At 48.8% G+C, this 16,490-nt stretch overlaps 1 protein-coding gene across 4 annotated transcripts in view; it reads right to left on the bottom strand.

Moving 5' to 3' along the window:
• The window catches only part of ANKH (ANKH inorganic pyrophosphate transport regulator), a 290,689-nt gene that overhangs the window by 37,228 nt on the left and 236,971 nt on the right, over positions 1-16,490 (bottom strand). For all 4 annotated transcript variants that reach the window (XM_063922954.1, XM_063922955.1, XM_063922957.1 and 1 more), the window contains one exon: positions 11,182-11,277. In XM_063922954.1, the coding sequence (XP_063779024.1) occupies positions 11,182-11,277 (96 nt within the window). The remainder of the gene's footprint in view (positions 1-11,181; positions 11,278-16,490) is intronic.

The raw sequence follows: 16,490 nt of genomic DNA, 5'->3' as shown, positions 1-16,490 counted from the left end.
CGTGACTCTCTTTCCACTTCCATCTCCGTGACAGTGAGCAACAAAACAAAGCAGGGGTTGTCAGGGTCAGTAGTGCTGACTCCAACACACCTTATCAGCAGTTCTTCCACAGTGACTCAGCAGCCTGTTCTGCTCACATACACAGCAATACAGTTACCACTGTACCTGGCAGGGCACACATGAGGGTGACAGAGGGAGGCAGAACGATTTATTTCCAAGCTTATTCGAATAATACTTTCCTAAAATAAGACTATATCTTTGCAATTTTCCTCCTTTCTAAATATGTTCTGTGACAATTACACACACCAGTACAATCACAGCAGTTCAGCTGATGCTGGTGGCTTAAGCAGACAGAATTTTTGTCAATAATGAACCACATCATATCATACCCTCCAACTGTACCTTTTTAATAGGTACAGTACCTTTTTTTTAAGGTCTGTACCGATTTTTTTTTTTTTTTTTTTTTTTAATTGTTTATTTTAATTTTCAGGGTATAAACTTTACAGGGTACAAACATTACTGCAGCCTTCCCCCTTACATGGGGTGGGCTGTTCTGTCTAACATGACATTACCGATAACAGATGTATAACCTTAAAATAAGGAACATGTGGTTCCCACATTGCAAAGAAACAGCAAAAAGTTATGTCTCAGGGTAGACATAGGCTATTCAGATGGGTGGGAACCGGCACACAGGTTCGTAATTATGACTGTAGGAGGGTAGAGACTAAAGAGGTAGAACCTGAGAGGCGAGAAAAAGAGACAGGGGAGATGGGGAGGGAATAGAGTAGGAGGAGAGGTGGCAGGGTTAGGGAAATGCCGCTGGTATGCCTCCGTTTTGCGTTGGTACGCGCATGGCGCTAGTACTAAATGGAAAGTGCTACTCGGGGAACACGAAAAGGATATGTTGAGGATATCCTCTGAGCTACTTGTCGGGCTAGGAGAGTACAGGGATCATAATAGTATGGCCGTCGAGCTCCCGGGGGGTCGAGCTCCATGTGCGGGGGCCTGTGAGTCAAACCAGAGTTCCCATACTTGAAGGAACTGAAAAGATCTGTTATGGAGGTATGCCGTGATTTTTTCCATGCTTGCGAAGAACCATATTTTGTTGATGACCTGTTGTATAGGGGGGGACTCCCTTTTTTTCCAGTTTAGGGCAATTGCGCATCTAGCCGCGTTCAAGATCTGTGTCAGTAATTTACCGGAGTTCGGAGGTGCATTGGCATTGGGGAGGCCTAGCAGAAAGGACCAAGGATCTTTGTATATCCGGGTCTGGAGCACTGTACTCAGCAAGTGGGCGACTGAATCCCAGAATAGCTCGATTTTAGGGCATGTCCACCATATATGGAGGAAAGAGCCATGACCGCCGCATCCTCTCCAGCACAATGGCTGGGAGGAGGGGAACATTTTGTGAAGTCTAGAGGGGACTAGATACCACCTATATAAGATTTTATATGCGTTTTCCTTTACTAGGGTTGAGATCGAGGATTTCGCAGCAGCCGCAAAGACATCTGACCAATCATAGTCATCTGGTATCGGGCCAAGGTCCTGTTCCCACTTGAGTATAAAGGCCGGGGTCGTTTTCCTATCCCCTATCTGGAGAAGGTAATACAGTTGGGATATGATTCCACGGGCGAGCGGTTTGTAATAGCAGTAGGACTCCAGGGTGGAGAGAGGTTGGAATGGGGATGTGCTTGTTAAGGACGAGACAAAGTGTCTCACCTGTAGATATGTAAAAGGGTTCGCATCCGGGAAGTCGTATTTTGCCGCAATTTCCGGTAAGGGTGTACAGGCCCCTTTGGACAATACATCTAGAACGAAGCGGATGTTATGTGTCGACCATGAGTGCGAGCGGGTCATGGAATGGCCTGGGACGAACGAAGGGTTGTCCCACAATGGAGTGAGCGCCGAAGGGGCTGATAGCATGTGGAAATGGCGTGTACAATAGTCCCAGATCTGACAGGTGAATTCCAGAACCGGGTGGAGTTGCAAATGGGGAGATCTAGATTTAGGAGGGGATAGGAGTAGAGATGATAGAGGAGTGCGGCTAAGTGTCCTCTCTAACTGGAGCCAACGTATGGACTGCGTAGGGGCGAACCATGCAACCGCTTGGCTGAGATGGGTGGCCAGATAGTAAAGGCGGATATCTGGGAATCCTCTCCCCCCTTCTTGTACTGATCTGCGGAGGGTAGAAAACCCTATCCTAGGGGTTTTATTTCTCCACACAAACCGTAGCAACCACGAATGAATTTGTGCCAGTACCGAATCCGGCACTTTCACTGGTAGTGTTTGGAATAGATAAAGGAGGCGGGGGATAATATTCATTTTCAGAGCTATGATACGACCTAACCAAGATATGATTAATGATTGCCATTTATGGAGATCGGCCTTAAGATTTTTAAGCAAAGGCGAGAAATTTTCCTTAAACAAGTCTCCATAGCGGCTCGTAATATAGACCCCCAGGTATCGGATTTTAGAGGTGCGCCAGGTGAATTTGAAGTTGTTTTGCATGTTGGCTATTTGGGGAGGGGAAATGTGGAAGGGGAGAGCTTCCGTCTTGGACCAGTTGACTTTGTAGCCCGATAACTGTCCATATTCAGACAGGAGAGTAAAAAGGTTCGGTAGAGAGGTATGAGGTGATGAAAGTGACAGGAGGACGTCGTCTGCGAACAAGGAAATCTTGTAGACAGAGTCCCCTACTCCTAGCCCTCCGATGTCGGGCGAGGCTCGGATTCTGGCTGCTAATGGTTCTATCACTAAGGCAAAAATCAGGGGTGAGAGTGGGCAGCCCTGTCTGGTACCGTTGGAGATGTCCAAAGGGTCAGATTGTACTCCGTTTATAGATACCCTAGCGGAAGGGGCCGAATATAAAGCTTGTATCCCTGTAAGGAATTCCCCCTGAAAGCCCAGATGTGCCAGAGTTTCAAACATAAAGGGCCACCCTATTCTGTCAAATGCTTTCTCCGCGTCCAGAGAAAGCAAGAGAGCAGGGGTGTGTGTGAGGTTGATATGGTGGGTCAGGCTAATAATTCGTCTCGTGTTGTCTCGGGCTTGACGGCCGGGGATAAATCCTACCTGGTCGTTATGGATAAGGTGGGGTAAGACTCTATTTAGACGGAGAGCCAATATTTTGGCATAAATCTTGATATCTGAGTTAAGTAATGATATAGGCCTATAATTAGCGCAGCTGGATGTGTCCTTACCCTCCTTAGGGATGACTATTATCTTGGCTTCCAGTGCCGTTTTGGAGAAAGAAGCTCCCTGCAAGACCGCATTGAAAAGGGCTGAGAGGTGAGGTGTAAGTTGGGGGAGAAAGGTCTTGTAATAAGCGGCCGTAAAGCCGTCTGGGCCAGGCGCTTTGCTAAGCTTTAGGGATTTGACGACAGTGGCAATTTCCTCTTCGGATATCTCCGAATTCAATTCGGCTGAGACCGATGAGCTTAAACGAGGGAGATGGCATTGGGATAGGAAAGTACGGATAGCCCCAATAAAGTCTGGTTTCGTCTGAGTGGTCTTATGGGCGTTGTATAGTTTCTCGTAGAAGCGAGAGAAAGTTTCAGTGATGCGTTTGGGGTCCCTAGTCTTCACACCCGAGGGATGCTGGATAGACATAACGTTGTTCCTTGTAAGTTTAGCCCGGAGCCTGGATGCTAGCAACCGGTCAGCTTTATCCCCTTTTTCGTAGAAGGATTGGTTGAGCCACTTCAAGCTGGTCTCCACCTTCGTCGTCAGGAGCATGTTTAACTCACCTCTGACCGCAGATAGGGCGGAGAGGTCCGTTTCGGACCCTGTTTTTTTGTGTTTCAGTGAGAGGGAGCCAAGCATGTCCGTGAGTTCCCGGATGCGTTTGGATCTGGCCTTCTTGTTATACGAGGAGGCACTAATCATGCATCCGCGTATGACCGCTTTGTGGGCGTCCCAGAGTAACATAGGGGGGACAGACGGGGAAGTGTTTGTCTCAAAGTAGTGGGATATTTCGGCGGCTATGTGAGCTTTCGTTTGGGGATTGAGAAGGAGTCTATCGTTCAGTCTCCATACAGGGTGGCGAGCGGGTGGGTGTGGGCCTGCGACATCTACGGTGACCGGACCGTGATCTGACCACGTGTTGGGGTGGATGGAGGTGTCAATGATACTTTGTGCAGGCTCCGAACTCAGGAAAATCATGTCTAATCTCGTGTAAACATCGTATATGGGGGAATAGTAGGTGTAGTCTTTGGCAGTCGGCTCTTTTACTCTCCATGCATCGAAGAGAAGGTGCCGTGACAGCAGGAGGTTCAAAGCAGCTGCATTGCGCGTGTGTGAAGGGCGCATGGATCTGGGCAGAGGTTTAGATCTGTCCAGAGCGCTGTCTAGAGTCACATTAAAGTCCCCCCCTAGTACCACATTGCCGCGTCTGTGTAGGGCTAAGAGGCTATTTAAGGAGTGGAAAAAGGGAGCCTGGGTCTGATTTGGAGCGTAAGCATTTAGGAATGTATAGAGGGTCCCGTTTAACAACCCTACTAACAACAAGTATCTGCCTTCAGGGTCGCTCACTATTTCAGAGGGGACGAAATCTAAATGATTAGCAAAGAGTATAGAGACCCCTTTCTTCTTGTGTATGGGGTCGCAAGCATGGAAAGTGTGTGGGAAGTGTTTGGACTTAAGTGCGGGGTGTGATTTACCTGTAAAGTGGGTCTCCTGTAGGAAGACAATATCGCCTTTAAGTTGCTTCAGGGATTGAAATAAAAGGGAGCGTTTGCGTGGGCTATTTAGACCTTTCGTGTTCAATGTGATTATCCTAAGAACCATGGTTTGAGAACAGAGCACTTTTCATATGGGAGCGCGCCAGCGGAGTTCTGAAAGACAGGGGGGAAGGAAAAGGAAGGAAGATCAGGAAGGAGGGAAGAGAGAGAGTAGGAGAACAGATGAAAAACAAGCATATATTAGCATCAGTGGTTAAAGGGCGGAGGGAGTCCGTTCTCGTCAGTCGGACCCAAGGGAGAGACAGACCCGCAGGTCTAGGTCGTCCGACGTCGACCCTAAAGGTCGAATGGGGGGTGGGTGAACCCAGCTGCTCAGAGAGGAGACCGGGTCCCGTGTGCGATCATATTATATTTAAATGTACGCAATGTAAACAATAAGCTAGGGGAGCTTATAGGGAAGGGGGGAAGGGGGGGGGGGGGGTAACAGCATTAGTAGAATTGGGGGTAAACATGGCATTCTGAACGCATATTAACAGCAATAATATTATGACCTGTGTGAGGTAGAAAAGGAGAACAAGAAAAAACAAAACTCACCCCATACGGGCCTCCCGGGACCGAAGCCCACGCGGCCAGCCACGGAGAACCCCGGCCCCGAGGGCCCGCACAGGACCCCCCACAACAGGATCAACAAGGCCTTAAATGGTAGACATTATCTTAGCCCAAGGCTCTACATCGTTTGGGGATCTTGGCATATTGCGGAAAGACCCCCTGTAGGCCGTTGTGGGCTCGTGTGGTCACAAGACCCATCCTGGGCATCTATACATGGTAGTTCATGTATCTGGGGAGGTGTGTGATGCAGATCCGACGGTGGTCCATTCTGAGGCTGGAGCTGTGAGAGAAGGGGAGGTGTTGACTGGGAGAGAGTGATGAGGGGTGGCCGGAGGGCCAGAGATGTTCAGTTGGTGTAGTAGCTGAAGGGCCTCATCTGGAGATCTAGCGGAGAGGAATTTGCCATCTGCTCTGACTTGGAGTGCAAAGGGGAAGCCCCATCTGTAACGGATATTATGATCTCTTAGGGCCTTGGTTATGTCTTTTAATTCCCTCCGTCTGTTCAACGTGACCGGCGACAGGTCCTGGAAAATCAAGAGGTCGGACCCTTCGAACGGGATCGTCGTCATCCTCCTAGTTTTGGCGTAGACTTGGTCTTTGACCGCGAAATAATGAAAGCGGAGGATTACGTCTCTTGGTGTTTTGGCATCTTGGGATCTAGGACGTAGAGCCCTGTGAGCCCTGTCCAGAAGAAGCATATCGTCTGGGACGGAGGGAGCAAGAGAACGGAAGAGGCGGAGCAGATAGTCCGTGAGGTGGTTTTGTTCTATCGTCTCGGGGACGTTACGAATTCTTAGATTGTTCCGGCGTCCCCTGTTGTCCAAATCTTCTTGTTTGTCCGCTAGGAGCATAACATCCGTGCGCATTTGAGATATCTCCTGTTCTGATTCTTGTTGGAAGGCGATAAGCTCTTCCTGTTTTCTTTCGATGGCATCTACTCTGGTGCCCAGGCTATCCACGTCCGATTTTAGACCCGAGATAGCCTCTTGTACTTCTGCCCGTATTGATTTTTTGATGTTGCGCATCTCGGATAGGAGGAGGGCGACATCAGCCTTTGTGGCGGGAGTGGAGGAAGAGTCATCGTCTGAGTCTTTGTCAGATATTGCTGGAGTAGGTGGGGGTGAGGTTGCTCTCCGGGTGGAGGATGGAGCAGGGTTTTTGAAGTAGCCCACCAGGTTGTGAGTGTTCGTCTTCTTCCCCCCTTTAGGCATGGTGGCGGAGGTGAGGTAGGTTGTTTGTCAACACCTGGGAAGGATGAGGGAAGCTCCTATATCATTAGGATCACACACGAGACCAAGTGTAGTACATATCGAGATCACATGCTAGGCGCTTTGGGGGGGATGGTCAAACGGGCCCAGTCGGGCGTGCCATGACCTGCGGGTAATGGTCGAGCCTCAGCGCAGTGAGTGTACGCTCTCAGGTTCCAGCAGGTTTGGGGTCCCCCGGGGACCGGGGTTTCTTTTAAGGATGCCCAAGGCCCTGTTGGCGTAGTGTGTGTGGTTGCCAGGGGGGGGCCGATGGCTCCGCAGGATGTTCAGATAGTACCGGTATAGTGGTGATGGTGTTCCAAGGTGCTGTCTGGTCTAGTAGTACCAGCTCGTATGAGCTCCTATAGAGCACGGTTGGATGTTCAGGGGGTAGAGGTGAGAGTAGATTGAGGTATTCTCTCAGCCACCTGGCAGTGAGCTGATCCGCCGTTTAATGTCAGGGGGGTCTCAGTCTGAGCTCCTGTCTCTGTGCAGCTTGTGTGCTGTGATTTTGGCCTTCAAGATGGCCGCCGTTGCTGTGCTGGTCTGAGGTATGTGGGTTTATGTGTGGAGCCTGCGGGCTTTATAGGGGTTTCCCCGTTATATTATAGTATCTGAGGATCCCAGGGAGGTCCTCAGGTTGATAGGAGGGCTCCAGGGGTGACCGCAGGGCGCCGTCCGGTCTCGCCACGGTCGCGCACCGGTCCGGAGCCTCCCGCCGGGCCGTCCTGTAACTCTAGGCCCCGGCTTCAGTGAGCAGCGTAGGCCTCACCCCCGCAGCAGCTTGCTGTTGGTCAACGCCGCTCGGGATCGCACAGCAGGGCACTCACTGGCACATATACAATGTTTAGGGGTGTTCAGGACCAGGTGTGGTCTCGTAGATAGCGGTCTGATGATGAGCTCCAGGGGGCAGGGGAGAGATGTGTGCTTTCCCCCCGCCGCTCCGGATCTGTGCGTCGGCCCGGGTGTAATGCCGTCAGTAGGCTTCTCGTCCCCGCTGCAGAGGGGAGCGGGAGGATAGCGGGCTCCGGGGGCCGGCCGCGCCAAGCTACCAGGCGGGTGGAAGAGGCGGGGGAGGGAGGTCGTGTCAGACGGCACGGCGGCCTCCGCAACTCCGGGGGACAACGGGCGCCTCGGCCAGCAGGGAAGCTCCGATCACGGAGCAGACTCACCCACCTAGCGGGGCACGATTCTCCGTCCGGAGGGTCCGAGCAGGGCGGCTGTATACCCAGGAGGAACCGTCCGCGGCAGGGCTCTTCTCTCCAGCGGCCGGTCCGGGTCCGTCCCTCAAATCAAGGCCGGGGCTTCACCTTGGGGGGAAGGCCGCAGTCCGCAGGAGCACTTAAAAGTGCTCCCCGACTCCGCGGGTCCCCCCAAACCGCAGCAGTAGGATAGATGGGCGTTTGGGGCTGACAAAAACTGGCTGGGAGTGTGGAAAGGTGCCTTTATTAGTTGTATTTGCAGGAGCTGAGGAGAAGCACAGTTTCTCTCCACAGCAGCCAGGCCACGCCCCCCCTCAAATCTAGTTTTTTAAGACTGTTTGAATCTCACGTCAAAACCATATCTTTGTCCCCCAAGCTGATGGGAAAAGTGGGTCTAAGCCAGTCTCCCTCTCGTCTGTACCGATTTTTGGCTCTCCAAACTTCCATTGAAAGTATAGGAAAAGGGGTGTGGCCACGCCCCTTTACCCGTGACCACGCCCCTTTTTCCTCATTTGTACCGATTTTTATGTGCAAAATGTTGGAGGGTATGTCCTATTAACATACTTATGGGCTGGCACATGCTCTATACTAAGCAATTAACAATGAATATATAGAATTCCATGACAATAGGAGCACTACGTAGTTATACTTTAATCATGAATTTGTGTATTATAATGATTGCTATATGTCTGCTTAATATACTATAACAGTCATGTCCAGCCTCCTTATACAATACATCCAGAAAGTATTCACAGCGCTTCACTTTTTACACATTTTGTTATGTTACAGCCTTTTTCCAAAATGGAATAAATTAATTTTTTCCCTCAAAACGTGAAAAAAGTTTTTCCACTCAAAACGTGAAAAAAGTTTTTTTGGGATATGTTTGCAAATTTATTAAAAATAAAAACCTAAGAAATCACATGTAAATAAATATTCATAGCCTTTGCCATGAAGCTCAAAATTGAGCTCAGGTACATCCTGTTTTCACTGATCATCATTGAGATGTTCCCACAGCTTAATTGGAGTCCACCTGTGGTAAATTCAGTTGATTGCACATGATTTGGAAAGGCACACACTTGACAGTGCATGTCTGAGCACAAACCAAGCATGAAGTCAAAGGAATTGTCTGCAAACCTCCAAGACAGGATTGTCTCGAGGCACACTTTTGGGGAAGGGTACAGAAAAATATCTGCTGCTTTGAAGGTGAAGGCTAATGAGCACAGTGGCCTTCCATCATAAATGGAAGAAGTTCGCAACCACCAGGACTCTTCCCAGAGCTGGCCGGTCGTCTAAACTGAACAATCGGGGGAGAAGGGCCCTAGTCGGGGAGGTGACCAAGAACCCGATGGTCACTCTATCAGAGCTATAGCATTACTCTGTGGAGAGAGGAGAACCTTCCAGAAGGACAACAATCTCTGCAGCATTCCACCAATCAGGCCTGTATGGTAGAGTTGCCTGACTGAAGCCACTCCTTAGTAAAAAGCACATGGCAGCCCGCCTGGAGTTTGCCAAAATGCACCTGAAGGACTCTCAGACCATGAGAAACAATATACTCTGGTCTGATGAGACAAAGATTGAACTCTTTGGCGTGAATGCCAGGCGTCATGTTTGGAGGAAACCAGGTACCGCTTGAATCTGATTGAACATCTCTGGAGAGATCTGAAAATGGCTGTGCACCGACGCTTCCCATCCAACCTGATGGAGCTTGAGAGGTGCTGCAAAGTGGAATGGGCGAAACTGCCCAAAGATAGGTGCGCCAAGCATGTGGCATCATATTCAAAAAATACTTGAGGCTGTAACTACTGCCAAAGGTTCATCAACAAAGTATTGAGCAAAGACTGTGAATACTTGTGTACATGTGATGTCTTAAGTTTTTTTATTTTGAATAAATTTGCACAAATCTCAAAAATACTTTTTTCACGTTGTCATTATGGAGTATTGTGTGTAGAATTTTGAGGGAAAAAATTATTTATTCCTTTTGGAATAAGGCTGTAACATTAAAAAATGTGGAAAAAGTGAAGCACTGTGAATACTTTCCGGATGCACTGTAAACGGGATATTATAACCGTACTGTAAAGTCTGACAGTAGCAGAAAAACTGGAGGGTTTCAGTGACCATATAAAAGACAAAAAGCAAGTCCTAGGTTTTTGTCTTCTATAATCGTTAGAATTTACAGTAGGGGTACAATATCCCGTTATATACTCTTTTTCTCCCTTTTAGAAGGTTGGAAAAGTTGGCGCATGGCTGCAAGGATATATGCCCTCATTTAGCTGTGGTTGGAGTAGCATAGAAGCAGCAGTGAAAACACTAATTTGGTAATGCAGCAGAATGCATGCATCCTGCTGAATTACTGATTTGAACTGCGTCCTAGTCCTGTTGGATCAGCTGCAACACCATCGCCCTGCGTGACCCATGGGAACCTGGTCACCGCAGCTACTATCTAGAGACCAGGAAATCGCTGTCATCTGACGGAGGTCCTGGCCACTTGTCTCTCCTGCAACAGTGGCGACACTGACAGACTGATTCCATAATGCGTCCGTTGTCGCGCAGAACGGGTCCTGCACATGCGCAAAGTACCATTACCTTTTTAGTGTCAGTTCATTATTACCTAACTGGCTTCTCAATCTCCCTTATCTTTTCTCTATGCCAGGTATGTGCTTAAAATGATCTAACCTATCCCAGATATGGAGATGTCTTTGACCGCTGGTCCCTGGACTACCCTGCACTCAAGCAGTGCGTCTAGAAGTGCAGTCTGTTCAGGACATAGACAGCATGTTGTCAGAATGTGGGAAATACAGATGTGTCTTCATACAACTAGCTTAAATACACCATGTGACGCAAGACCTGGGTCAAGTGAGTTGCCATGTCCCGTGTAACTCTGCTAGTGTTGGGAGTCTCTTTCCCTGAAATTGCATCTTAGTCACAATGTGGAGGAGACTGTGCTGATTAATTTGATATGCAACATTTGTATATCTGTGAGCGACTGAGTCTACAAACAAAGCACAATGGTGCTTGGCATGGAAAGAAGATTGTAGGATATACAGATTCAGACTCAGTGTTGTGTATCAAATGAATCAGCGCAGTCTCGTGGCATGTACTAGTCGCATTGCATTGCACATACTTTGTAGGTGTATTCTGTGTCACACAGGAAACAACTCACTGTGGGTATACAGTAACAACCAAAATACCAGAAATGCACAGTATGTGCCCATTTAATGCAATATAAGCAGTCAATGGGGAAAGAGAATATTGTACAACCACATAACATTCACCTTGGTATTCGTATTGCTATTCATTTACATCATTAGCCATATTATTCTTATTTTACCAAGAAAGGAATATTGAGACAGCAAAATAAACAAATTTCTATAAATCCTGTGCTCTGCAATGCAGTCTAGGCTGTACAAGTCATTTGCTAATTGGATACAGTACTTGTCTCCTTACCGTTAGAGAAAGAGCCATGCAGACAAAAGTGAAGTTCTTGATGTTGCTTTTAGTCACCACATTTCCACTGTTAGCCAATTTATTGCTAGGATTAGTCTAAAAAAAGAGCAATATATTTTACCATTGTGACATACATTTCTGGAGAGAGATAACATACCAACCAAACAGCTTCTGACATTATTAACACACAGCCAGTACAGTTAGAAGCTGATTTTCATTGTCCTGTTCCCTGAAGTAATCTCTCCCTTTTGAGCTGCTGTAAAACAATTACAATCATCTGTGGATCAGTTATATCCCCTTTCAGACCGCCTGTGGCGGGTCACACACGGGAGCCTGACACAGGAGCTCCCAGTGTGCGACCCGCCTCAAGCCCCCCGCTGCCGCTGTCTGCAACCTGGCATATTGGCGGGTTGGTGATGTCAGCGGTGACGTGGTAGGGGATGGTGCTTGGAGATCACATGATCTCCAAGTGCTGCCTGTACACACACAGTGTACGGGAATCGGGTCGCATCGACCCGGCTCCCGTTCACACCGCACAGTGAGCAGGGTTGAACACGAGATCAACCCTGCTCGCGACCAGGGTTGAAATATCGGGTCGCTCAACCCGGTGTTTCAACCCTTGCACCTTTCAGACCGCACCTGAACACGGGTTATGCGCGCTTATGTGCCAATAACCCATGTTCATAGGTGGCGGTCTGAAAGGGGAATTAATAAGATTTTACGTACCGGTAAATCTATTTCTCGTAGTCCGTAGTGGATGCTGGGGACTCCGTAAGGACCATGGGGAATAGACGGGCTCCGCAGGAGACAGGGCACTTTAAGAAAGAATTAGGAATACTGGTGTGCACTGGCTCCTCCCTCTATGTCCCTCCTCCAGACCTCAGTTAAGGAAACTGTGCCCGGTAGAGCTGACAGTACAAGGAAAGGATTTTGGAATCCAGGGTAAGACTCATACCAGCCACACCAATCACACCGTACAACTCGTGATAAACTTACCGAGTTAACAGTATAAATAACAACAGAGCATCAGATAACCCTGATGCAACCATAACATAACCCTTATTTAAGCAATAACTATGTACAAGTATTGCAGAAGAAGTCCGCACTTGGGACGGGCGCCCAGCATCCACTACGGACTATGAGAAATAGATTTACCGGTAAGTAAAATCTTATTTTCTCTAACGTCCTAGTGGATGCTGGGGACTCCGTAAGGACCATGGGGATTATACCAAAGCTCCCAAACGGGCGGGAGAGTGCGGATGACTCTGCAGCACCGAATGAGCAAACGCAAGGTCCTCCTCAGCCAGGGTATCAAACTTGTAGAACTTTGCAAAAGTGTTTGAACCTGACCAAGTAGCCGCTCGGCAAAGCTGTAATGCCGAGACCCCTCGGGCAGCCACCCAAGAAGAGCCCACCTTCCTTGTGGAGTGGGCTTTTACTGATTTTGGAAGCGGCAATCCAGCCGCAGAATGAGCCTGCTGAATTGTGTTACAGATCCAGCGAGCAATAGTTTGCTTTGAAGCAGGAGCACCCAGCTTGTTGGATGCATACAGGATAAACAGCGACTCAGTTTTCCTGACTCTAGCCGTTCTGGCTACATAAACCTTCAAAGCCCTGACTACATCCAGTAACTCGGAATCCTCCAAGTCACGAGTAGCCACAGGCACCACAATAGGTTGGTTCATATGAAAAGATGACACCACATTTGGCAGAAACTGCGGACGAGTCCGCAATTCTGCCCTGTCCATATGGAAAACCAAATAGGGGCTTTTATGTGACAAAGCCGCCAATTCTGACACACGCCTAGCCGAAGCCAAGGCTAATAGCACTTGAGATATTTTAACTCCACGGTTTTAAGTGGCTCAAACCAGTGTGATTTCAGGAAACTCAACACCACGTAAAGATCCCAAGGTGCCACTGGAGGCACAAACGGGGGCTGAATATGCAGCCCTCCCTTTACAGACGTCTGAACTTCAGTTAGAGAAGCTAGATCTTTTTGAAAGAAAATGGATAGGGCCGAAATCTGGACCTTAATGGACCCCAATTTTAGGCCCAAAGTCACTCCCGACTGTAGGAAGTGAAGGAAACGGCCCAGCTGGAATTCCTCTGTAGGGGCATTCCTGGCCTCACACCAAGCAACATATTTTCGCCGTATACGGTGATAATGTTTAGCCGTCACGTTCATCCTAGCCTTTATTAGCGTAGGAATAACCTCATCCGGAATCCCTTTTTCTACTAGGATCCGGCGTTAAACCGCCATGCTGTCAAATACAGCCGCGGTAAGTCTTGGAACAGACAAGGTCCCTGCTGCAACAGATCCTGCCTTAGAGGCAGAGGCCATGGGTCCTCTGTGAGCATTTCTTGCAGCTCTGGATACCAAGTCCTTCTTGGCCAATCCGGAACAATGAGCATTGTTCTCACTCCTCTTTTTCTTATGATTCTCAGCACCTTGGGTATGAGAGGAAGAGGAGGAAACACATAAACCGACTGGAACATCCACGGTGTCACCAGTGCGTCTACAGTTATCGCCTGAGGGTCTCTTGACCTGGCGCAATACCTCTGTAGCTTTTTGTTGATTTGGGATGCCATCATATCCACCTGTGGCAGTTCCCACCGACCTACAATCTGCGCGAAGACTTCTTGATGAAGTCCCCACTCTCCCGGGTGGAGGTCGTGCCTGCTGAGGAAGTCTGCTTCCCAGTTGTCCACTCCCGGAATGAACACTGTTGACAGTGCTCGTACGTGATTCTCCGCCCATCGAAGAATTCTGGTGGCTTCCGCCATCGCCACCCTGCTCCTTGTGCCGCCTTGGCGGTTTACATGAGCCACTGCGGTGATGTTGTCTGATTGAATCAGCACCGATTGGTTGCGAAGCAGGGTCTCCGCTTGACTTAGGGCGTTGTATATGGCCCTTAGTTCCAGGATATTGATGTGAAGGCAAGGCTCCTGACTTGACCACAGCCCTTGGAAACTTCTTCCCTGAGTGACTGCCCCCCATCCTCGGAGGCTTGCATCCGTGGTCACCAGGACCCAGTCCTGAATGCCGAACCTGCGGCCCTCGAGAAGGTGAGTACTCTGCAGCCACCACAGAAGAGACACCCTGGCCCTGGGGGATAGGGTGATCAGCCGATGCATCTGTAGATGCGATCCGGACCACTTGTCCAACAGATCCCATTGAAAAGGTCCTCGCATGGAACCTGCCGAAGGGAATGGCCTCGTATGACGCCACCATCTTTCCCAGGACTCTCGTGCAGTGATGCACCGACACCTGTTTTGGTTTTAAGAGGTCACTGACCAGTGTCATGAGTTCCTGAACCTTCTCCGTCGGGAGAAAAACCTTCTTCTGGTCTGCGTCCAGAATCATGCCCAGGAAGGGCATACGCGTCGTAGGAATCAGCTGCGACTTTGGAATATTCAGAATCCAGCCGTGCTGTTGTAACACTTCCCGAGAGCGTGCTACACTAATCAGCAACTGCTCTCTGGACCTCGCCTTTATGAGGAGATCGTCCAAGTATGGGATAATTGTGACTCCTTGCTTTCGCAGGAGCACCATCATTACTGCCATTACCTTGGTAAATACTCTCGGTGCCGTGGACAGACCAAACGGCAACGTCTGGAATTGGTAATGACAATCCTGTACCACAAATCTGAGGTACTCCTGATGAGGTGGATAAACGGGTACATGAAGGTAAGCATCCTTTATGTCCAGAGACACCATAAAATCCCCCTCCCTTGCGATGACCGCTCTGAGCGATTCCATCTTGAACTTGAACTTTTCAAGTATATGTTCAGGGATTTTAATTCAATATGGGTCTGACCGAACCGTCTGGTTTCGGGACTACAACATGGTCGGATAATAACCCCCTCCTTGTTGAAGGAGGGGAACCTTGACCACCACCTGTTGAAGATACAATTTGTGAATTGCAGTTAACCCTGTTTCCCTCTCGGGGGGGGGGGGAAGGCGGCAGGGCAGTCAGTGAGGAGGCATCTTCTCAAAGTCCAGCTTGTATCCCTGAGACACAATATCTATTGCCCAGGGATCTAACAGGGAGTGAGCCCACTTGTGGCTGAACTTACGAAAGCGTGCCCCCACCGGGCCTAGCTCCGCCTGTGGAGCCCCAGCGACCTGCGGTGGATTTTCGTAGAGGCCGGGGAGGACTTCTGTTCCTGGGAACTAGCTGTGTTGTGCAGCTGGTTTCCTCTGTTCGAAAGGCTGCATTTGATAATGACGTGCTTTCCTAGGCTGTGCAGGAATACAAGGCAAAATATCAGAATTACCAGCTATAGCTGTGGAGACCAGGTCCGAGAATCTTTCTCCACACAATCCTCAGCCTTCCATATGCCACTTAAGTTGGCATCATCTGTCCATTGCATATTCTACAGGATACGTCAAGCAGAAATCGACATAGCTTTGCCTCTGGGACCCAGTATACTCATGTCTCTTTGGGCATGTTTTATGATATATATCTCTTAAGACAGCATCTTTAATATATATATATATATACACACACATATATATATATATATATATATACATACTAGGGTCTCAATTTCTGCTGATAAGGTACCTGTCCACGCCGCCACAGCGCTATAAACCCATGCCGACACAATCACCGGTCTGAATAGTGTACCAAAATGTGCACGCTATCTGCAGGATCCCTGAGAATAGCTAGGGCTACCTTTTGGGCAAACGTGACACCCTAGGGGAAGATTCCCATCACATCCTGGCCCTAGTGGGGAAAGGATACTGCCTGAGAATTCTTTGTGGGAAGCTGCAGTCTCTTGTCTGGAGATTCCCGCTCTTTTTCCTCATGAGAGGAGGGAAATTTACCTCAGCTTTCTTCCCCTTAAAATGTGCACCCTTGTGTCAGGGACAGACGAGTCATCAGTGATATGCAAATCATCTTTATTACAATAATCATATATTGAATACTTTTCTGCCATTTTGGCTGTAACTTTGCATTATCGTAGTCGACACTGGAGTCAAACTCCGTGTCGATATCAGTGTCTATTATTTTGGATAGTGAGCATTGTGAGACTCTGAAGGTCTCTGCGCCATAGGGACAGACATGGGTAGATTTCCTGTCTGTTCTCTAATCTTTTGTGCAATAAGTTCACCATAGCACTTACACATATCCAAACAGGTGTCGGCGTTGTCGACGGAGACACCCTCTCACACACATATTAGCTCCATCTCCTCCTTAGGGGAGCCTTTTACCTCAGACATGTCGACACACACGTACCGACACACCACACACACAGGGGATGCTCTATTTGAAGACAGTTCCCCCACAAGGCCCTTTGGAGAG

The sequence above is a fragment of the Pseudophryne corroboree genome, chromosome 5 (genome assembly GCF_028390025.1).
Source record: "Pseudophryne corroboree isolate aPseCor3 chromosome 5, aPseCor3.hap2, whole genome shotgun sequence".
Lineage (NCBI taxonomy): Eukaryota > Metazoa > Chordata > Amphibia > Anura > Myobatrachidae > Pseudophryne > Pseudophryne corroboree.
The sequence above is the reverse complement of the archived record's forward strand: the minus strand, read 5'-3'. Positions and strand labels throughout refer to the sequence as shown.